Here is a 24,436-nt window from a genome sequence, read left to right as displayed (position 1 = left end):
CAGGGAGAAAAATGAGTCTCTGTATAACTGCAGCTTTTTATTGTTGCCAAGCTAGTTCCTCAGGCTAACTGTAAGAATGTTCTTCCAAACTACACAACATTTCTTTTAAGTGATACACGTCAAGTGAGACTTTGGTCCCAGGAGACTGCCTGGCAGTCTTCAAATTGATTGTTTTGCTGTCTCTTCACTTTACTTTTTGGAGTCAACTTTGATGGCAAGCTACTAGAAACAATGAGACCTGATTAGGAATATAAGGCTTGGTAGCAGATCTTGGAACATGAACCTGCTCTACGGAGGGGAAAAAAAAAACACGCAGAGATGTGGGATTTGTTGATGTTTGGAGACATCTTAGCCTATTTCTAATTTCATGTTTCCCCACGAGCTGAATCAGAACCAAGGCTAGGAAAAATATTTTTAATTCTGTACTACTCCCATGGGTGTTATGGTAAAATCTGTTTTCTTATCAGATCATGCTCCTGTGGTTTTTGTCACTTACATTGTCAAATACTCCTATAAAATTCCCCTGACAACAGATCTTACATCAACTTGGGTAATTACTCAGACAGCCTTTGCTTTGACGGAACAAGTATTGCATCATTCATCTGAGAATCAAAACCCTTTGATTAAACAGAAGGGAAGTCTCACAGCCCCAAGCCTGTCAGTGGGTAAATTCTATTGAGACAATTTTGACAAATGGCAATGTGTAGCTTAAAGACCTCCACGCATTTCACATTTAGGGAGCCGGGAGGGACTGCGGTGCAGAGAGCAGCTCCTTTAGTATTGCAGTCCAGGCCCAGCGAGGCCTCACGCTAGCGCTCACAGTGACCTCCCCGTGGTGGTGGCGGCAGACGTGACCCTGCGCCGTGGTGGCAGCGCCAGCTCCAGGGACAGGGGGACAGGCAGCCTGAGCAGGGATGCGGAGACAAGGGAGCGCGGGGGCTCCGGTCGGGGCTGCCGTGACCAGACTGAGCACCGACCCCAGTGGGTACGGCTGCAGGGCCCGACACCCCCCAGAGAACACTGGCTTGGGTCCCAGCCAACGCGAGCACCACGCTCACTGCATGCTCCTTTTTGGGTGAGGTAGTTTGCTCTGCTTTCAAAACAGAGGTGCTGAGACCGAGACAGACACCCGAGTGCGCTGGGTCATCTACTTCCCTTTTGTAACACTGCCCTTTTAAAAACTACTGCTGGATCTTCTATCTACACCCTGTGCTAACATGATCTGAGTTTTGAAGATCTCATATAAAAGAACAAATATAGTAAACGTTGGTTTTGGTTTCTGTGGCAGAGAGGATGAAAGGACAGCTGGTCCTGACTGATTTAGAAAGGCTTCTAGGCTGGCATCACCTAATGTCTACATTAATAAACCACCTCCTCAAACATATGCAATGATTTTATATACTAATTCCTTACATGAAAGAAAAGCATTGATCTTAAAACTCACAAGCCAAGTGAATGAGTCTGCAGACTTATTCCCTATCTACAAATTGTGCAGTGGTAGTATCTTTTTTAACATCTTAGTTTCATCAGGGCTAGGGAAGGAAATATAACTGATTCCTTCCTCACCTTATCATCTGCCTCTGTCTCAAGCCTGGCAAAGAAAATAGCAAAAAGAGGCGAGGTTTCTGGCCAAGCAATGAGCCAAACGTCACCCAGTGCTGCCCCAGCTGCACGAACTCTTGTTATTATGAAAGTATAAGCAAGGTAATTATTTAGTGCTCAGCTGGGCATGCACTGAGATGCAGTTTCACTCTCTAAAACACAAATGGTGGCTACAATAGCTGTTTTTCACTAGTTGCCCACAGAGGAAAGCTTGGGGCAATGTTCATCTCTTCAATTTTGACTTGAAAGTTGGTACTCAGTACAAGTGAGCTGCATAGACTCCCTTTCTCTGGTCAAGGCAAGGAAACAGGTAATCGCACATGTCAATACCTCCTTCCCGCTCTAAACACTCAGGATGCAGCTCTTCCCAACTGCTAATTGGATCCAAATAATTTTCTTATTTTTTTTTCACATGTGATAAGCAGAATCCCTCCCTAAGCACACCTGAGAATGTGACCAAGAATTAGTTCTCTGTGAAAGCAGAGTGCACATGGTCTCCCTGGAACTACTTCAGACATTGAAATACAGAGAGTGTCTTTTAAGAGGGGCTCTATTTAAGAGCCTAAGAGCTTCTCTCTTTCAGAAAGAAAAAGGCACACTCAGAAAGTTCATACCCTAGCTCAGCACTTACTGATTTTGGTAGGAGACAAGATGCAAGCTGAAGCAGCTCATGCCTTTTTTTGTTTTCCCCTTACTCTTGCTCAGTGTAGCCTGCAGAGGTGTCAAGGCTGCTTTAACTATTGCTGTAATTCAGGAATGCTGGAACATCCTCTGTAGTATCAGCTTAATGCTCTGGGATCCTAGAAGGATGGCAAGTGTTGTGCAATTAACAAACTTTCTTATTTCTAGTGCTTTTGCAGATATTCCCCTCTGTTAATACAATGCATTAGAAGACTTGTGAGCACAATGAGTCAATCATATGGCATTAACTCCCAGACAGCTCACTCTGCTGTAAGAAGCCTTGAGTTTATCTGGGAATGCCGCCACGTCAGCCTCATTTGTGAGTGCAGCCAAAACAGTTCTCTAATTTTTCCTTTTCCTGTATTTGCCATCAAGCTCTAACAGCCACTTGAACTGAGACACACAGTGGTTTCAGCATTTGATCTCCTTCACGAATCATCAGCAACACATACAAACTCTGCTGTGTTGCCTAAGACCATAACTTCACGTTGCACATCCAAGCCTCGGAGAGAAGTCAAATGAGCCCCCTAGTTCAATTGCTGATGTAGTTAACATCGTAACTGTGACAGAAATGTCACATTACTCATGTATGTCATCACAACTGAGGGAAAGCGAGAGGATTTAGAAACTTGTGATGGGTACCAAACCCTTCCACAAAGGATCTTCTCTTTAAAGTGCTCATCAAGTCATGCCTTGAAATACAAGCAAGCCTTGATGGTGACTCAAATTAAAGTAATATCTAGGGACAAAGGAAAGCAAGAAGGGCTGTATTACAGAAAAACAGTATGTGATGGTTGGTTAAGGACAGAGAAGAAAACACATTTTTCATGATGCTTTGGGATCATAAGGATGATTAAATAATAAAATCTTTGACCAACTCAGTTACTTCTCCAAGGGAACAAAGAAGACAACAAAGAGTCTTGTGCCATTTCTCATTTGATCATAAACTAAGTTAATAAACAATGAGCCTGGGTGAGGGAAATTTATCTTGTTTTCTGAATTCCTATAAGAAAAAATAAATCACTGAGCGTTTAAAGTCTGAACAGTAAATTAATTGAAATATGAAATAATTTTTTCATTGCAAAAATGTGTTAGCAATCATGACATCAGCAAACTGCTCAAGGCACCACCAGTTCCTGCTACAAGGAGGGGAGCAGCTGTGTGTTGCAGACCTCACTGGAGTTTCACGGAATAGGTGTCTCCCAGGGGTGACTGCAGTGGACCTGGGATCAGGCACTACAAATGCGTTATTAAATCAGAGAAGTTTCTGTTTAATTAAAATTAATTCAATTGATACATATAGAAATTATTGTTTCTAGTTTTCAAAATACGACATGAGAAAAATATACCATGGGTGTTAATTTAAATGGAAGTTTTATGTCCATGATTCAATGCATTTTATTCCCTTCTTTGAAACTGTGATTTGTTTTTCTTGTCCAAAATTCTGCAGTCTACAAAAGGATGACATTATTTCTGAAGATGATAAATGTAACATCAAATTGGTCTTAGTGCCAAGAGAGTTTAACCAGGAAGCTGTTTTAAGACTTGGCAGATAAGAAACTGGAACTGTACATATTTCTCCTTTCAATGTGTAAAAAAGCCTTTTTCGATTCCTCAAACTGCCCATTCGGCGTCCCTTTATCATATTAATTGCCCATTGGTTGCTTCTCTTCTCAAACTCCTGCACAAAGCTTGTGTATGTACTTTGGGGGTAATGCTGGTGAATATGTTGGGTGAGGAGACAATTCAAATGACAATAAGTCTGGGTTAACAGAGCTTCCTGCCAGAATTTCTCATTAGAGCACCCAATCTGAAGCCACTACCGTACCGGTGCTGTACAGACCAATTTAATTGGGCCGAGGGGCTGACACAGCACACTGCTCTTCTGACAAGCAGAGTAAACTCATTCTGTCTATCACGACACTTGGTGTTTTGTAGCTTTTTTTTTTGAAGGCTTCACACACACCATTTGGGAAAGAAATTCAAAGCACGTAGCACGGCCTTTTTCAAAATGCCAAATATTCTGTATGAAAGCTGCATTTTTTCCTCCCTCAAAACCTTTTTGTTGTTGTTGTGGTTTTCAGAGTTGTTGGCCATAAGTGCCTCAGTTTCTCACGTCCCCCTTTTTTTGTGGGTAATGTTCCAGATGAGACAGTTCTAATTTAAACAGACTGTGGGTCTTCTTGGGTTGGACAAATTACAGCTGAGAAAAAATTCGCCGTGCTGGTTCAAACAAGGAGTTCAGGGCAACCTGCTTTTCATGGTTACCGCTTCTCATTTGTCATTCTGAAAAGTTTAATACTAACAGGCAAATCTCTAGTGCCTTATTGAGCTTTCGTTGTTCACCAAGAGGCGATGCTGTTTTGAGAGCTTTTGCAGATCCTCAAATAGTAATCTCAAAAGCCCCCCGATATAATGAATGAAAACTGCTAGTGCTGAGTTATACCTGTTGCCATCTAGTTTAATGATAGATTTTTACGAGGATCCTAAGGCTATTTCAATGAGTTTTGTTTAAGTTTTGATGCTGATTGTGCACATTGCAGAGATGCCATATACAAAAATGCACAAGAACAATGAATTAAAAGTAAATGCAGCTCTGAGCCACTTTTCTATTGTGGATCCAAATGTAATTGCTCTGTTAACAGTAAAAGACCCTGGCCTTCAGATGGCAGAACTGATTTTTTTTTTTACAACATATATACATACATATATAATTCATCTCATCTGCATAGTTAAGCTATCAATTTATAGATGTTCAAGATGAGGAATTAAGTGGTCACTCAAATGATTTTCCTTCATCTATAATATTTAATACTCTTCTGCTACCTTTTTTTCCTTTTCTTCTTCCCAATTATGAAGCCAGATTCTTTAATTTTTTCTTTTTTTTTCTAATACCATGCAAATATATCCAAATTGAAAAATATTCTGGATACTAGTGAAATTGGGTTGACTGGGAAATGTGGTAGATACATTTCAGGATTTTTCTTCTGAAATTTGTGAATCAATTTATATTCGGTTAAGCAGGGCTTTCATGCCAGTGGAGCTGGGATACACAGGGGCACTGCCAGTTTGTTCCACACATTCCTTCTGCACATTTGGCCCAGATTCCTGAAAGCTGTAAGGCTCTCTGGTTAATCACCTCTGAAGTTACAATGCACAGTGATTTTCTGAAACTGAAAACTGGGGTCTGGGAAGAGATAAAAATGCTTCTCCGCTTCTGAACTACACCAGCAATGCTGCAAAACAGCAGCTCATTCATTATTTTCTGCTACCACCTTTGTTTATACTGCAAAATACCAAAATGTACCAAGTGCTACACACAAAAATGAAAGAGCTTATATTTCAAAAGAAGAAGAGCTGGGGAAACAGATTGAACATGGAGGGAAAGTGATTACATGGCATCATGACTGGGTGGCTCTATTTTCAAACAAATAGGCTTGTTAGCGGAAAGGACAGAAAAAGTGAGATCGAAGTGTGAGGATGAGAGGAGAAGGCATGAGAAAAGAACGGGAAGAGAGTAGGTTGAGAAGTTGCTTTTCAGGGTTATTGAGACTGCATGATGTCAGTTTCAACATTTTTAGAGACAGAAATAGCAAGGGGAGAAAACAAATTTGTCTCAGTTTAAGATCAGGACTGATCTTCATCAAAATAATGTTTGAATCCCTCAAATTAGGAGCTAACACCAAGAGTTATCTCAAAAGAGACCAGAATATAGCTAACTTCCACAGCATGGTTCCATTTGAATACTACTTCAGATGTTTAAGTCATTTACTGCATGTTGTTCTATACATATTATCTAACCATATGTGGAGGAGCAGCCTTAAAAGATAAATTCTATGTTTTCTTGCTAGCCTTAAATTTCAACTCCTCTCTAATGGCAGAGTGCTAGCACCAGCCTGCCTCTACTTGTCAATTTTGGAAGTCTAATTCTATGACAGGTGAGCATCAGTATGTAACATGCTGTTCTAACAATATTTAGATCTTTACTCTTCTGCAGGTCATGCTGTTTTTTTCAAGGCTGCCTGGTTTTTGTAATCAATCAACACACTGAGGAAAAAACAAGAGGCAAATGAAAGTAATCGTGAAGAAAATGAGAAGTAATATAAAAATCACAGTAACTCACACTTGGGCTGTCCTTGCCCTTGCTGTCTTTACTGGAAGCTCCACTCAGCTGCTCGATTAAACTGTAATGTGTTAATTGTTCGGGTCCATTCTCTCCAAAATGGCCATAGAGATGGTGTTGGTATAAATCCAAGATTGACATTGGGTTCCCCAGATATGACTTTCTCTGATTTTGTTTTTCCTGTTCAGCTGTAAGAGATGTTAAAAATAATATCATTATGCCATCTTTAATTGATGAAATGCAGTCTGCATACACTGTTATGTAATTTTACAATTTTAAAATCTATTTCAAATGTTTTAATGTATCTGGAATTCAGTGTAATAAAAGCATTAAAATACTAGCTCTTAACTCTCCAACCAATGCATATACAGGGGACTGTTCATACTTAATATTCAAGGTGAAGGAGATGGTATGAGACAGCCAGAATTAATTTCCTTTGTTCTTAAATTATAGATGAGATGGTTAATTTGGGGGTATTGTTCTACTTATTTATTTGCTGTAAGTTTTTGTTCTTCTCTCTTAATAGCCTTTCATGGCAGATGTGCTAAGTTCCTTCAGCATGTCTTTCAGTTTTACTATATTTGATAATTCTCTAATTTTCCCTACATTTTTAGCTAATTAATACAGCAGGATAAAAAAATAAACTGGTAAGGTTAGAAAACAGGCCCTACCCATTTGTTCTAGATCCTACTGTAATACAAAGAACATCAGGAATAAAACCTCAGCTTTCAAAGTCTAAGGCTGAAAACTCTTTCAGGAGATCCAAACAAAATGGGAGAATTTTTCTGCAGTTGATGAAAACGTGCAGCAGACAGAGGCTCATATCATCAGTAGCTTCTTTCCTGACAATTCTTGTTACACAAACCTCAACCCTACCTTGTAACCTAGAGCATTAGAAGAGCTTCTGCCTCCAGCACTTCTAATGGAATTGCATCAGGATAAAACCTTCATGAAAACGGAACCAAAACATTTTCATGGTTGAAATGGAGAAACCTGGAATATTTGGGTTATTCCCTGCTGTTCTACTGACCTTCCCCATAACATTGGGCAATGGACTGGGAGTCTCATCCAAAGCCCACTAAAATCAATGAAGGTCTTATCATTGACTTTCAATAGTCTTTGCATCCGGCACTCAGTCTGCCAGTCTTTCTGTTTCCTGCTCATAAATGGAAAATGAAAATCACTCCAACATTACCAATGTGCAACCAGTGAAAGCTCATTAATGTTTTGTGGACTCATAAAATAAATATCATTATCTACGCATATGAAAATATTCTCTATGAATCAGTTTGCTGCAGCCCCCACCCCATGAGGATGTTGTCAGGTTATATCAGTTGTGTGCAGAAAGAAGCTAAGATCTTTGAACACAGAATGGAATAAAGTATTGTTATTAGTACAATGTCAGAACTGCATTTATAGAGTACAGAACAGAAATCCTGACCATAAGGAGCGACCATAGCAGAAAGACTTTTGCAATAAGGCTTTATAATTTTTCTATTTGTCTCAATCACAATTACGAATTCTAGTTCTGTTACTAGCCCAAAAGTTAGGCATATACACATAATTAATGATTTGCTATGTAAAATGGTGACTTCAAGTCATGCTTAGGTATCATTAAACTTTGAATATGCTGCCATTTAATACATTGTGCTTACACACAATAAAATCCTTTTTTTTTTTACAAACTGTGATTAACTAAAAAAAATATCTACCTCTTTAACAAAACACATCTCTTTTGTATTAGAACATGATCTGTAAAAGGCAAAATCTCTAACAATGAGTGTTTATGGGCTGAGTTAAATGACTTGCAACATTTCATACAGATTAAAAAGACAAAGTTACAGGAGTAACGTAAATAAACGGTTCAAGCTTCCTACTCTGCTCTCTCTGTGGTGGAATCACGAAAAATGGATTAGCTCTGAAAATGCCAAATGTTTCAGTCCAACTGCCAGCAGATACTAAAGAGCACAGTATGTCTGCCGACAGTATCTAGCCGCCCATGGCATTTGAACACATCCATCACTGAAGTATCTACTGTAGGTGCTAATCTCTGCTAGGTCAAGCTCTTTGCTGTGTGGGTCAGCACAAATCCTGTGAATCACTGACGCTACTGTTTAAGCTCTCAGAGCTTCAGAGGTGCCCAGACCTCGCGCTGGCCTTTGCACTCGCCAGAATTCATCTCCTGCGGGGAAGCCGTGGGCTGCGTGGGCACGGACGTGAGCCATGGTCCTCCTGTGCCCGAGGGCACACTGAAAACTGGCTAGCAGCACAGCAAGCTGGTGGTCTAGAGAAGACAGCAATTTCTTGGGTTATTAAACACATAGAAAACTGTCAGCTCAAGAAATTCACTTAAGGTGTTTTTATCCACTGGAATTCAGTAAATTCCAAGTTGCCATAAATTCTTGCAACAAGGTTTGATACTTGAAAATGGCAATATATACATGGAGGACAATGAGACTTTGTTATCACACCACAACCAATATCCCCTTGATACAGAGGCTGGAAAACTATGGCCTTGATCACTGGGTTATTTCAACTGGCTAATATAATTACAAAGAAAAAAGGAGAAGCTATCTCTATAGCCACCTTTTAACTTCTGTAATAATGTAACTGAAGACTTCTTTTTACTTCCACTGCAGGGATTTATGCCTAAAAACCTACAAGTTAAGCTCCTACAAGCAAAAACTGTGGAAGAGAGGAAAAAAAGATACACACATAAAATAAAAAGCAAAAAGTAATAAGAAGCTAATGGAAAATTAGACTGAAGAAAGATCTGGGGTTAGAAAGTGAAAACTAGACGGAAAGTTCAATGAAGGACACTATCTGCTGCTGAGTCAGAGTGGAGATGAGGGATAAACATTTTTATGTACAAATTTTCAATTACCTTGTTTGTTGTTCTTTGTTAACTCTATTAAAGTCTCCTCTGCAGTTCTAAAATAATTTGTTTCAAACTCTGGCTCCGGCTCACTGTCACTGCTGCTTGCAGAATAAGTACACACTCTCAGAGCTCTGTCCTGTACAAATAAGGGTATTGCAATCATTCAAATGATGCATATATATCAAAATAATGTCAAAGAAGGTATTAGGAGTGGAAGGTTTTATATTCATCATGTAGTATAAATGGATAGTTCAGCTGGAAAAAAATCTGCATTACCTGTTTAACTAACCACTTCTTCTTCAAGTAAGTAATCATCAGTCTGACATGGGGCAAATAACACACTCTTGTCTTGCCAAGTCCCCTGAGACAGTCTGGCAGACACAGTCCAGATTTTACCATATTTTCCATTGTGACATTGTTTTCAAAACCACCAACATTGTCAGATAATTTCATCCACCAAGTTTAATTTTAAAACATCTCAACTATGTTTACTACAGTGTTATTTGTAACATGGAAAATTATCACACAATAAATGGTTTGCTGCAAGCAATTCTAGAGACAATTAGGATTGCCAGTAGATACTACTCATGCTTTCTATACCAGTAAATCTTAAATTCTTCCTAAATTAATGTCTCTCATCCTGGCATTCACATTACAGTATTGGAGAGCCCTTAATTTGCAGCTGACTCCTATCTCATTGCTCTTTGGGAAGCAGCACTAAGCATTTTCTTCTGGGAGTAAAGAGGAATTCTGGGAGCTCTGGACAGCTTCTGATCACGGAAGGCTCAAACCTTTCAGCAGTTCAGTACAACACAACCCACAAAATGGGTATGGGGAAGCTAAGGCTGACACTGTTCAGCTAATGGCATCTACAGGTAAAAATACCACCTACTCTCCTAATCCAAATTGCCTACCCGTGACTCAAAAGTGTTTATAGTTCTGTTTTTCAGAGAGTGATACTAATTTCGCCCTCTTCCCATCCATGTTGGCATTTTTAACTGATGCAGAGGGACATCCATTTGACAGGAAGCACATACTCATGGAGAGGAGACCAGACCTGAGGATACCTGCATGTAGCCAGGTACGGCCAACATTACCCATAAAATTGGGAGAGTACGAGTCACCTGTAGTCCTGAAGCCATTTAGACACATTCACACATCAGCTACACCCACAGTGACCTTCTGACTCTTGGGCAGACTAATTAGTGGTAACACACGGATCACGTATTAAGATGGTTTTGGGACTGGAGGTGCTCAGTCACAACCAGCTCCAGGTGAAGACCACAGCACTGTGGTTGTTACTTGGAATCCTCACTACTGCACTACACGGGATTCACCTCCAGTTTGTCAATGACATACAAGACAAGCAATTTTATCTTTCTTTCTGTTCTAAATATCCAGAGCATGGGATACTGCAGTCAGTAACTACTTGGATAAAGAGGACATGCAAAAAAGTTACACAACAAAATGTTTTTAGCCCCTTGTAACATAAAGCTTGTTAGCCAGCAGTCCAACAGTTTCCCCTCTTAACGCCTACTTTCTTGATAAAGTTTTTTTCTCTCTTTGCTAACCTGCTGACCCTGTACTTCTCATGGGGCTTAACGGTCTGGCATTCCTGAATATGAATAACTTGACAAGCATCAGCAGTAGCTTTTACACAGGTACATGCATTTGCCTGTCTGTTCTTTCTGCAGTTTTCATGAAGAGATTAAGTGACAGACAGATAATTGCAGGGATTAACCAAAACCACACAGAAACAGGTAGGATGGGTATCTTCCCATTCACAATACTTTCACAGCGTATCTGCTCAAACACTCATACTACATCACCATACAGACAAGGAAACCTGGGCCTGTGGAAAGAAAGAGATCAGAATCTCATGGAAAGCCAAAATAACAAGATCAAGTTTCCTGAAGAGAACAACAGGGTAAAAGGTCTCCATTTCCTTGTCTATAAAATGTCTGTCAGGATGTTAATTAAAACATGTTTGTAAGCCATCAGGACAAATACCTTTGGGTGCTGCATTATTATTATCAATAAATAATGAGAATGCAAATGAAGGGCAAGAAAGTAAATGTAGCTGTTAGATTGCTAGTTACTCTCCCCACTATATTAAAAACATTCACCACAATACCTATCTCATTTAATAGATTACACTTCTTAACTCATACCTTTGTTTTAGTGGTTTTCTTGGTTGTCCACTCTGGAAGGAGTTTTCTGTTTTCCACAGTTTCTTCAGTATGCTCTAATGAGGCAGAGGTCACAGAACTCAGTTCTTGTTCACTTTGCTTTGCAAGGTTAATTATTCCTGAATTAAGAGAGACAGTATTTAAATTGTAGGTTTCATTAGCATCTTCATGACAGTGTTTCAATTATAATTCAGAAAAAACTGAGGGCAAGTCATGGTACTTTCATGATGTCAAATAATATCTTACAACTTATAGGAACAACATACTAACTTACTGGAACAATTGCAACAAGTACAGTGGCAGAATTTGATCCAAAGCCTTTTCCAGTTAACAAGAAAAGACAAAGGCATGAATTTAAATCCCTCTATTAGTTTTAAAATATAAACTCTTTCAAATAAGAAAAAACATTCAATAACTACTTCCAGGCACTGCAGGCTCTGCTTTGCTGTTTTATATTCTCAGAGAGAGAACAGTCTGTTAACATAATTAGCAGTACCCTTCTAGCAGAAAGCTAGTCTTTTTATTTGCTATATTTCCACTACGCAAAATCAGAACATCAAAGAAGATATATGGTACACATGAAATAAAGTGATAATTGTAATTTGGATGAGAAAGTGAGGGAGAGAAGAATCAAATGAAAATATTCTAATAAAGAATGAGTTGACCCCACCATCTGATGTATACTACTTTTCTTAACATCACTTCATGACAATTTAATTAAGATACAAACCTTACAAGGTTGGTGCAGTGAATATTAGCATTAAGATCAGAACAATCTTACTGCTACTGACTTCTTATGAAGCAATTCACTGCTTGCAGTTTCTGTTCAATTTGTTATAATGACAGTGTTTAATCATGGACTCGACTCTATAGCACACTGCTGAATTGAGGTCACACATGTGGCTATTCAAGCATGTAGTGTATAATCTATAACTAAGATTTCTCTCTGAATCCTTCTTAGCTGTACCGTAATTAACAGTACATTTACTTAAAAAATACTAAGTCTTAAAATAACTTTTATTTAGCTTTGATTTGAACCAAGTAGGGGAGTCTTCAGTGAAGCATACAATGTGTATTTGCAGTCTACTATACCATTACAATACTGCACAGGGAATATCGCTAAATCAACTAAGTTCTAAGATGTTTAATTAGAGTTCTTCTGTTATGCATCTTATGAACATACAAAAGAGATTTCTTTCCTCCTCGGCTCCATATACATCAGCTCATTAGCAGAACACGTATTTGATGGCCTTAAACTAAGCTTAAACTTGATATTTAACCTTATATGCTAATTACATGGAATCTCTCTTACAGACACAGTGATAGAGATTTATGCAAGTTAAACACAACTTTTATAGCAGCAATAATCATGCTGACAAAGTGCTAACAACCGTAACCCCAATAAATACATAACGTTGCATTTGGTCAAGATAAAACAATTCTCTTCTCCATTAAACCAATTACTTTTACTGCATTTGGTAGCATATCGACCACGCTGACTATAAAAAATTCCCTGTTATAATTGCTATAGGTAATGATTTCTAATGTTATTGACATATATATTAATAACTCAAAAACCTTCAAAAATGCATATAGATGGGGAGTGTGCATTTACAAAAAAATGCACAGAGTTCAACAGAACTATTTAACAATACAAAGTTGCTTTGCTGGATTGCTAGTCCTTTGATTCCTTTGTTAGCTTTCGTTTTATAATTTAAACACACACATAGTCAGTAAGTGAAAGCGAATTATTTTATGTTTGTATACAGAAATGTTTTTGTATTCTGTAGTAAAGTAATGAGAGTCTTCTTTGAGGTCAGGGCCATGTATTCACTGGGAAAGAATTCACACATTAAGGCCAAATGAGTCTTTAGTTCAAATCCGGCTGCAAAAACAAGTCTTTATGAACATATCTTTCCTATGTCCTGACATGGCTATGCTTTGTACTTTGCTGTGAAGCTTGACCCTGAATATTACCGAACATCTGCATTCTTATTCAAGTCAAATTCCGAGGCTGGCATATGTTTTATCTTCAAGTACCGTTTCTTGAGAAAAGGGTTTAAGTATTTAGCACATTTTTCCTCCTCAGATAAGCATTATGTGTAACAAAATTTCCATATGGCTCAGGTCACAAACTTGTTAACCTTATGCATTCACAAAAAGAATATTTTCTGCTCTGCATTTAACATTTCTGTTATCAGATGTCATTATTACAGGACTTATGCGAATCAAAACATATGTCAGGGCAGAAATAATGTGATTTTCAGCGTAATTGACATTTTACCTGAGGAAGCTGGTTTTGGAAGGCGACTTTGAAAAGGTCGTATACCTTTGGCAGTCATGGCCGGATCAGATGTTGAGTGACTAATTAAGCTTTCCACAGACTCCTGGCTCTTAGCTGTCGAAGGCACTTCTCGCTCAAGAGTTTTGGATTTTACTGAAGGAGCTGGAAGAACTTGCTCAGGCGGTGCAAAGACTCCTGGTTCCGAGGTTGATTCTTGCTTAGAAACGTGTCGCCCTGTAGATCGGTTCCCTGAGTCGGGGAGGGGGAAGGTTCCAATCCCACTGTCCAGCGTCCTCATCTGGCAGCAAGACTCTATGATACAGGAAAATTGTGTGACAGGGTGGAGCTAAAGATGTCACTGATATTTAAAGACAGTGAAAAGGTCTGGGGGAAAAAAGGGCACCTTCAACGCAAGCTTTCAAGGAAAGAAATCCTTTTGCCTTTTGTGAGTATGGTGTGACCTGTCATTTGTATGCTTTTGAAACAATACATCTAACTGAATACAATGAAGTACTATTTGGAGGTACAACTAAACTAGTTAACAGATGCCAAAACATTGAAACTGGTGTGCTTCAGAGTTATAACGCGATAATGAATAAGAAGTGTGTCCTAGAAAGTGATTACAGCTGGAATTTTTAAATGATTTGGTCTGAAGGCCCACAGAAAGTCTGCAGAGTAGCAATGGGAGGGATTGAGTAGCATAATGTATTTCTTCCTATGTAAGCCCACACTCCACAAAAGCTTGGCCTCTCCATACCTCTGCTTCTTCATTGTTTCTCTTACAACAAGGTGTTAATCAAAATGTATCATTTATTCTTACATCAAACTAAGATCTACAGAACTTTCTAGAGACACCTGTCTCTCAGAACACCCCTAAATCTTGGACAGGATCAGCTTTGCCTTTGTTTACCTTGGTACACTCTGGTTCTGCCTATCTCATTTCAGGTAAGCGCGCACTTCCCAACGTGATGCCAGACAGGGAGACCGTAGGTCCCTGGTCTGGAAGCCGTACAATCACACGCAGCCCTCCAGCTCCTCCACCCTGCTGGAAAGGGGCTCTGCTGACCAGGGGACAGGGAAAGATGCAAGTGCAGATACGGGCATGTTGCTATTCTAGGAACTCGGATGTAGCAGCACCACCCTGCTCTGTCGTTTTCTACCGATTCCCAGGGATTTGCCTTCTGTTTGTATAAGGAGCAAACAATATGGAAGGGACTATGATGGTAAGGTCCTTCTGAGAGGGGTAAACACCAAAGAAGGAACTTCAGCAGTAATGGTTGGAAAATGAGCATAGTTTAGGTTAAATGTCTGGAAACATCCCTTGACAGTGAGATCTCCAGTCTGTGGCAGATGCTCCCAAAGGAAGCAGAGAAATTCTCCTTTGCTTTTAACAATTTAAGGCTACACTGGATAAAATATAGACTGCAGTGAACAATTGTACTCAAGCAGGAGATGCAGAATATGACCCAATATATCTTTTCCACCTCTATTTTCTGTGTTCCTATTGATTTTTTTTTCCCTATGATATGACCATTTGTTATTTAAGTCTGTTGTAGTTAGCAGCCCTCTGTCAAGTCATTTTCATTATTTTTTCCTCTGCAGTGTTTCTAATACTCTCAGAAATTTGGAAATATTTCTCCTCTATGGGATTTGCCTGGTTTTGAAATAAGAAAATTAACATGGTCATTTTCTGTTAATATCTTAATCTCAGTGGGCCTTATTTGATAGTAAGTAAGAAATTACTTACAGATAAATAAAATGTCTGTTTACATTTCCTGGTTCCTGTCAAAAGAGGAGCAAGTCTATACTTACATGGTCCTCATTCCTTTATCCTCATCACTCAGGATCAAAGATTGCAAGTCATGATGAGCACATTAACCTCACAGGGCCTGGCTGAGCTGCAACAGCAAAACGATCTACACACTATTAAAAGGGCAACAGGTGACTCTGATTTCTCTCAGACAATTACTGCATCTTGTCTAATTATATCCACAGGTACAAGAACATAAGGTGTGGAAGCCAGGACTAGCTGGCAACTATGTTTTCCACATCACATTTTTGAGCCATTGTGCCATAATGATTTTAGAAGTTGCTGAAGGTTAACCAGGAAATGTAAAAAATAAAAGATAATTTGGTTCTGGTGCGCCAAAGGGAGGCATCCCAGCCACTGAACCCCCTGACCCTAGTTATCCTTCCCCTAAGATATCTTTTCTTTTGCTTTTGAATAGTAAAATACCTAGAAAGAAGTGGGTAAACTGTTCCTCTCAGGATGTAACAGAGTGCAGAAAAGTAAGCTGACAGGCTAGGTGTCTGTGCTTCCATTTACGCTGTAGATAATAAAGCTTAAACAGTGTGTTAGCTCATGGACAGGCAGTGATTTAACTAGTGACCACCAGTGACAGAATTAGTAAATAAAGGAAAAAACAGAATAAGGAAGGACTTCTGTTAGTCTCCTCTTGACCAGAAGACAGACATTTGTGCAACACTGGTTATGTTGGCCAGGCAGAGCTCTTCAGCCGAGACATGCACTAAGTTGGAAGCATCACAGAAAATAACACCCTGAGAACAAAAGTTTGAAGTCTCCCCTCTACTGTCTGGATGGTGAATGCTGAACCTGATTTTGCAACATGGTTCCACAGGGACTCTGAATGATTTTGTAGTCTTGTTTCCTTTTCAAGAATTCTCTAAGAAACTATGAAGTCAGTCCCTTCTGATTATTACAGGAAAATTAAGTAGACTCAAAGCATACACCAAACAGCAAAACTAAGACTTTTGCTCAGGGTGAGCTTGAAGATGAACACTACTGTATCTTCAAAGGTCGTGTTTATTAAAATGACAGAAGGATTTGTCTTACCCAGTGTTTCCCTGTGTATGTCTAGGAATGGACCAAACCAAGATTTCTGAAAAATCCTGTGACTCAACTATGTTGACCAATCCTCAAAAAAACAGCCCTAAATTCACAGAGCACACCACAAAATTCTTCAAGGATGTTACTTTTTCACTACTAAAAGTAACTAATTTGCCCCTAAATGTATGTTATAGGAATAAAAAAGTATCTCTGAGAACAACTGGAATTATTGAATCAATGAATCTTGCATTGTTTTTAAACTTCTATGAAGCAACTGCAAAAGAGTCACACATCTCAGTGACAGCTTTCAAACCGAACCGTTCATGGCCCATCTGACTTCGTCAGCTGCACTGACACTTAAACGACTGTTATCAGCGAGAGCTGCGCAGGGCTACATAATGAAAATATGTAAAAGTTAAACATCTGATGCCGCGACAGTGCTACACGATAGATGAAAAATGATTCTGCAAAACATTGAACTCTGAAAAGAGTTATAAATGAGCATAATTGCTTTTGCTTGTGAATTTTTCCTAGCATATAAGCTGAATTCCTTGCCTGATTCTGTTTTGTTTCGCCTCTTTCCCCACCAGGGGAGAAAGCAGCTCACTCAATAGTATTAGTTTTTACAGTGGACACAGACAGACGCACCATCTGCCATCTCACTGAACAATCAGACTAAAATCCAAAGTCTGAAACAACGAAAGAGCCCCTTCTCTCCCTCCCATCACGTTGACTTGAGTCTGGGCAGAAAACCAAGTCCCTGGAAGTCCTACTGTAAAGAAACACTTCTCAAAACTGAAAACAGAAATAAGGAAACCTTCAGAGAAACCCCTTGGAGATCACGAAACTCCTGACTGCATGGGTACCTTTTTATGACAGGGTGCTGTAAGAGCTTTTGTGAACAATCTGAGGAAGATCTTTAGCGTTGAGAAGCTTCTCAGCCGCTAAGCAAAAGGAATTACCACTGTATGGAAAGTTTCCTGAACTCCCTACTCCTCAATAATTTTCAGGTTTAACATTTGCACAGGCAAGATGATGCTGTTCAAGTCCTTCATGAGCTGGCCAACGTGGTCATTTCTAGAGTTGGACAGGTTTTCTTGTATTCCAATATCCCTGGTGTTTTACCAGAGTTTTCTGGTACCAGCAGACCACCAAGATCTCTTCAATGCGGTGTCAGCACCCAAATTAGATGCAATAAAAAGCATCTTTGAAAATTGTGCACCATTCTGAGGCTACGGACAAGAGGTGAACAGAAAAGGCTGGTATCTATCAGGAATTCTAAAAATTAGATAATTACTGGGGAAAAGCACAATAGCAGCTTCTTCTGTGGATTTTTTTACATCTTCCTCTCAAATATAAAAATTAAAGAGTTAGAAGTAAACATAGCTCACTGACAAGAACTGACAACCTAGAATTCATTAAAGTCCTTTAGGGCATTCTCCTGAGCACAGATGATTTAAAAACGCATCTTAAATACCAGCAACAGATCATTAAACCTAATTGCTTTTCAACTTCTTTATTTGTTCTGAAACCTTTGCCACAAACACATCACCTCTAGCCCAGAAACCACCCTTGGTACAAATCCTTGGAGACCAGGAGGGCACATCCAGGGAAGCTGGCGTTGGTTTTGTGTTCCTTCCAAGGAATCGGTATCGGTCACGCTGAGGGTGAGAGCAGCTCTCAGTCGGACCTGGTACCACACTGTTTTATGTTGTTATATATAACCTTTTACTAAGGGGGTTATAATACCACCTTATTGTAAATAAACCTTTAACTGAATAACTGGAGAAGGTTTCAAAATGTTTCCTCAGGTAAAGATTCACATTCTTGTGAAGTCTTTTTATACTGTATCTTAAAGAGTTTCACAGATGCTTAATCTATTCACAAATCACACACCAGTCTTTCTTTACATAGGGACTGTTATGCTTTTAACAAGTCCATATATTCACTCACTGTTATTTTGACCATCTAGTTATAACGATATTATGATGCTTAATCTTCCAGAAAAATCTTTACGGAAACCGCAAGATCCAAAGTTTTGCCCACAGAGCTAAAATGAGGCATCAATCAGCAATTCTATTAAGCAGGTAAATTGTCTTATGTGCACACATAATGCTATTCAAAATGGCCAGGCAATTCACCCACTTTGAATTAAACAGAGTGAGACATTTCTGGATGTGGACATACACAGAAGTGTGCATGTCACTTAACTTTGATGGCCAATCTATCTTAATATTAAAAATAAACAGCAATAACGAAGACAACTGTAGTTTAGGTAAAAAAGATGACAGGTAGTTCTGCTTACATCAGGCTTTCTATGTATAACGCTAGCAGCATAGCTAGTAGTTTTCTTTCAAATCAGCATCTCACCTCATGACAAAATGTGCAATTCTCCCCTGTGCTCATCACTACAGCTGGTTTGAGATCTTCCTCACATTCATTTTCAAGTTTTGGACTGCAAAACTGTACATGATTGACACAAATTTCAGCTGAAACCTTTGAGTAACCACCAGAATTTTCTGCAGCAAGCCGACATCTTCAGGAAAAAAATAGCAGTCAAAAATAGCTCTGTATCAGGAACAGTTTTCCTGGGAAATTTCCAGCAAGCTGTTTTCAGAAGTACAGACTCACTTAAGCCTTGAAAGAAGGTTTTGAGAGACACGTAACACTTAATGGGCTTTCTTCAAGGAATATCTAGGCCACTAAAAATGAAAGGGCATAATTCCCATCAGAACGGAATACACAAATTCTAACAAATTACCTTTCTTTCCATTAGAAAGTTCAAGACTCTACTAAACTGACACAGGGAACCAGAGAACATGTAGTTGTTTCTTCTGAATCACAAAAGGAGTATAATTTTTCCAGTATTTTGAAACATGCCAAATTATTAATTAATACTTTTTATTTTTTTCAAATGTAAGCAGGTCTCTGCAATATTGCTTTATTAGTTAATAAACATCTTTAAGATACATGTGGCATTGGCAGGAAGAACCTAAACTACAGATGGCGAAACAGATCTCTTTATTTGCACATCCTTCTCTTCATCTGCAATGCCAAAGCAACCACAGAAAAAATGAATGTATTTCTGCCAAATCAATGTCAATTTTAAGAAGATTATTCCTTCTGGGTTTACAGCATAATTTGATCCAATTAGTTGAAGATGAATGCATTATTGTTTTCTATCTAGATCTGAACGATAACCAGCATGCAAAACTAAAAAACCCCAAAGGTTATGGTAGGTAAAACCAGGAAAGACACAAATCTTCACAGCCCCAGTGCTCCCATGGGTACCACACTGGTGCAATGGAATTAGCTCTAATGTACACTAAGGAAGGGTAAATGGGAGGAGGACTGTGCAGTGTGCTTTCAAATGATGGACCTACAAGCGAACTTCACTCGTGACTTCTTGAATCTGGGATTACAATGTACACTTATTTACAATAACAATAACAAACACAACAAATAGAGACTTTACCAACTTAGTGTTCTTTCTATTGCTTCTTCCTAGTAAACCTTTCTTTGAAAAGTAGTTTCTGAGTCAAAATAGATAATTGCTGCCTCATTTTAATTCCAGTTCCACCTTAAAATACAATTCTACCAGTAAATCAAAAGATTAGTTTTAATTTTTAGCAAGTACTAATAATCTTGTACTCCAATCTGGCAGTTATCTATGTTTTGGTTTTTGTTTTTCGTAAGTGCTTCCCATTGCCCTTTAGGCATTTTGATCCCTGCCTTGCACACTTGGAAAGAATGGTGGCAAGTTACTCGGAACAGGGTTGTTACAGAGAACAAAACTGTGAATTAGATGGAAAAAGAACTTGGATAACTCTTGTAATTTTCCACTCCACATCTCTCAGTGTCTATTAAATACACAGGTATTTAATGCAGCTCCAGCTGGGGAAGTCCCACACCCAGTGATGTCTGGAACGATCTCTCTGTATTACGCTGTTTACTTTCTTTCTAGAAATCAACTCGCTGTTCTCAGGAGATGGGATAATAGAACTAGATACCATTCCAGTCCTACTAGAAAAGAAATATTGAGACTTAGAATTCATGTGAAAAGCATCTTTAAGCTTTGTGTAAAAGGTAATTAAACGCAGTCCAGCTGCGGCCCGGCTGTCAATGAGACCAGCCTAGAAATACTTCGGGGAGCCAGCCCTCTTCTTTTTTGGCTGTATAGATCCCCCTTTGGTTTTACCTCTGCACTTGCCAACCAGCCTTACAGAAGTCCAACTATCTTTCAGAAATCCTTATAGATGAGTAATAGGTGAGAAGAAAGAGCAGTCCTCACATCTGATGCAAGATGTGAATCCAAGGTAAGCAACAGCTCTGCTGCAGTGCAGAAATGTGGCTTTTCCAGAGTTTTTCGCTGAGAATAGCCTTCTGTTTCCCGTAGTACCCTGAAATGTCAGGGGTGGGAGCCAACAATTGCACACTGCCTAAGGAACATGGTACTGGGGATTGCTCATTCAGGGCCTGGATGAATGCCGCCCTTTGACGTTCTCCAACAGAAAAGACATGTCCCATCTCTCAGAAATTGAAGCCCAAGACAGGAGGGTTTATCATCTAACCACGTGCTAGCTAAGGGCTGCCTCAGCCATCCCTTTTCCAGGTAACCACAGGCCCATCTCTCTCTCTTTATACCTCCGTTCTTCTTAAAACACAGAGCTAATCACACCTCCCCCTTATACAGTGACATCACGAGGATAAGGAACCCAGGAGTTTGTCAACCAGTACATAACCAACCTGTAACCACCTGAATGAATAACGCTTGTGTAGAAATAACTTTATTCTAGCTTTTCTGGAGGCTGTTCAGGAATTAATAGCAAGCTGCAAACTACTTTCAAGAAACAATAAGGATGTTATTTTGCTGATGTTATTAGAGGTATCTGGTTTGACTGTAGTCGGGGAATAACTGCTTTAGACTGCAGTTAGAAAAGAGGTCACACTGTGCATCCCAGATACATGGGCTGTGCACAGCGCCCACGGGAGCATTTGCTGCTGGTATTCGGCTGTTCCATCGAGGGTTTCTGTTCACCGCCTCGTGCATTTGAAGCACTTAAGGATGGAACCACCGATTTACATGCTCTTAAGCAACTCTCCTAAAATTGGAGTTGGGTTTCACTCACATTGAGACACTTTCTTTGATTTCTATTCCCAACAGACAGGACTAGTGATAGTGCTTTAGGCATAAATGCTGTCTCTGGTAAGCACAGACCAATATGTAAGTGCATAGGAAGCTCCAGGCTTTGCAAATGCACAAGAGAAAATACTGTATTTATTTTAGTAACATCACTGCTTTTTGTTTATTAGTACAAAAAAAGACTGAAGTTAAAACCACATGAATATTAAATAAAGCTTTAAATAATTTACTTTTAGTTCTGCCATGCAGAGAGCTTTACTGAAGGGTGCTACTAACAAACAGTTACAAATACACACGCACACCTGAAACGGATTGATTTTATTTCTTAATTAATGAACTGGAAACTCATTAACAGAGTGAGCACAGAGAGCTTTGAGTAACTTTTAAGTGAACTGTAATCTTTCCATTCAAGTACTCAAGTTCATCTCCCCCAAAACCAGCTGAATCACTGTGAAACTGACTGCATGGAAGCAGAAGCTGGTAAGAAACCGTCATGATTTAAAGCCAGAAGAATGAACTGAGATTTTTTTCAGGAATTCAACTTTTTGGAAAAAAAAAATATATATGCAATGTTACATGGTGTTTCAAAACCATGTTGAAGATAGGAAGAAAGGTAATGATACCATAAATGTATTTGTTGATTTGTTTTTTCCTCAGAGCAGATTGTCCAAACACTGAGACATTTTCAAGTTCACCTAGTATTAACAACAATGAATCGTATAAGTATTATTTCACTATTATAGTGGTTTTTCTTTCTAAGAGCTTGTTTTTCTATGACATATTATAACGGCTAATTGCTTAATCAAATGTCAACAATTCAGGTCTTTTACTGAAGACATGAATCAAAGCTCCTCAAACTCAATTAAAAATGGCGAAGACAATAACAAAGCCAGGAATAGGCATCTTATCCTCAGTGTGAGAATTTGGTAAGGCATATGCTGACACAGCTCAAATATAATTGATAATTCAGGTGAAAATGTATTTTTCCTTAAAATTCTAATAGATGTACTTGCAGAAGAGGAGCACGAAGTCCATGAGAGCACAGTTGAAACAAATGTTTAAAATAACTCAACACATACTCATTCAAAATGCTTTTCAGTTTGCTCCGTTTTAGTTCAGGTATATAAATTCGAGTGAATAGGAAATGCATGAGTGAAGCTCCACACATGCATCTACAGATGGTCCTCGCCAGAAGCAAAAAAACCATGTGAAGCAGAAAAGGTTCAAATAGAAGGACTCGCACTGTTATAGAGAATACTGGCATGTACTATCCTGTCCTAAGCATGATAATCAGGTGCAGTCCTGATTTGAGTGATTACAACAAATATAGATTAGGCCAGACTGCAAAGCAGTAGAAATCAGCACAGCAGCATTTCCTTCAGAGCTGAAGAACCCAGCCATCCTGTTTAATTGACATTTTAAGCCTGAATGAGACCAGCAGATTCTTAGTATCTTGAATAATGATTAGACTGTATCCTGTATATAACGTGTGAAGAGCCAGATTTCTTCTCATTCCAGTGACAAAATTTGGTATTTCTGGGTGAATAAAGGCAAAGAAGGAAATTAACAGCAAATCATTGTGGCTAATAAGGAAGTGTCGATCTAAAATATTAATTCTCTCCACAGAAGGAAGACAAGCTAGTCAGTAGGCTGCAGCAGTGCTACAGAAGAATTGGCAATTAGACAAGTGCTCTGTGTATTATCTTTTAAAGTACAAAGAAATTATTTGTCTCTGCCAGACTGTGAAGAAGGTAAGCTGACATGAATGAGAAGATACCAATGGATGTTAGTTTCTTATTATTCACCTTGGCAAGGTTCTCCATCTTCTTCAAGGAATGTCAGTAACAACTAGAAAAATACACAGAAAAGTTCCACTCTATGATCATAAGCTCCGTTAGACCATCATTTCAAAATTAATCTCTGCACAAGAGTTAAGAACACAGCACAACAGTATTCATCCCATTTCTAGTGGCCCAGACCCACACTCTGCTGTTCCTCTCACAGCTCTCGCCATTCTGCAGAGCAGCCTGTTCACCTTCTGACCTCTATGAAAAATACACACTAATAAAATTGCACTGAGAAGATGCAGAGCAACTCAGTAGAAGAAGAGGATATGTAATCAGCTTTATGCATCACTGTGAGCTCTTTCAGACCAGCACATCCAGGGATGCTAAATGCAGAATGCTGCTCACACCGCCCTGGGAGGCCACCCGACAGCGTGACCAAACCACATCTTCAGTAACGTGAGTATTGCAGCATAAGAACACAGCACTGATAAATGTTGTGTAAAGTCACCAAAAGAAATGGCACATGGTCATGGATTTAGAACAACATCCTTGAAGAAATTCAAAACTCAGGTGATCAAGTCCCTGAGCAAGAGAACTTCCAATCTATGTGCTTCTAAGGGTGCGTTTCTACATGCAAAACCATCAGTTTTTGCAATGGCTACTGGTTATTAAACAAGATTTCCACTCAGTGAGGCCTCATTTTAGCTACTCTGGTTCAGAAGAGAAAGTAAAGGACAGACACAGGTCATTTCAGTGGTGCTGAAGGACCAGAAAATGAAGATTTTGAAGTACTAAAGGGGAAGAGTAGTGCTTGATAATTGCATTAAAATGTAAATGCTTTGGGGATACTAGAGGGAGGCATGACATGGCATAAACTATGAGAAACTGACAGAGGCGTTTA

General features: G+C 39.1%; 1 protein-coding gene across 4 annotated transcripts in view; it reads right to left on the bottom strand.

Moving 5' to 3' along the window:
• NCKAP5 (NCK associated protein 5) overlaps positions 1-24,436 on the bottom strand; it is a 374,621-nt gene that overhangs the window by 20,819 nt on the left and 329,366 nt on the right. For all 4 annotated transcript variants that reach the window (XM_071810787.1, XM_065840878.2, XM_065840881.2 and 1 more), the window contains 4 exons: positions 13,758-14,069; positions 11,456-11,592; positions 9,291-9,420; positions 6,407-6,594 (listed from right to left, as the gene is read on the bottom strand). In XM_071810787.1, coding sequence (XP_071666888.1) covers positions 6,407-6,594; positions 9,291-9,420; positions 11,456-11,592; positions 13,758-14,069 — 767 coding nt within the window. The remainder of the gene's footprint in view (positions 1-6,406; positions 6,595-9,290; positions 9,421-11,455; positions 11,593-13,757; positions 14,070-24,436) is intronic.

The sequence above is a fragment of the Patagioenas fasciata genome, chromosome 7, assembly GCF_037038585.1.
Source record: "Patagioenas fasciata isolate bPatFas1 chromosome 7, bPatFas1.hap1, whole genome shotgun sequence".
NCBI classification, from domain to species: Eukaryota; Metazoa; Chordata; class Aves; order Columbiformes; family Columbidae; genus Patagioenas; species Patagioenas fasciata.
This window is presented reverse-complemented; position numbering and strand designations above follow the sequence as displayed.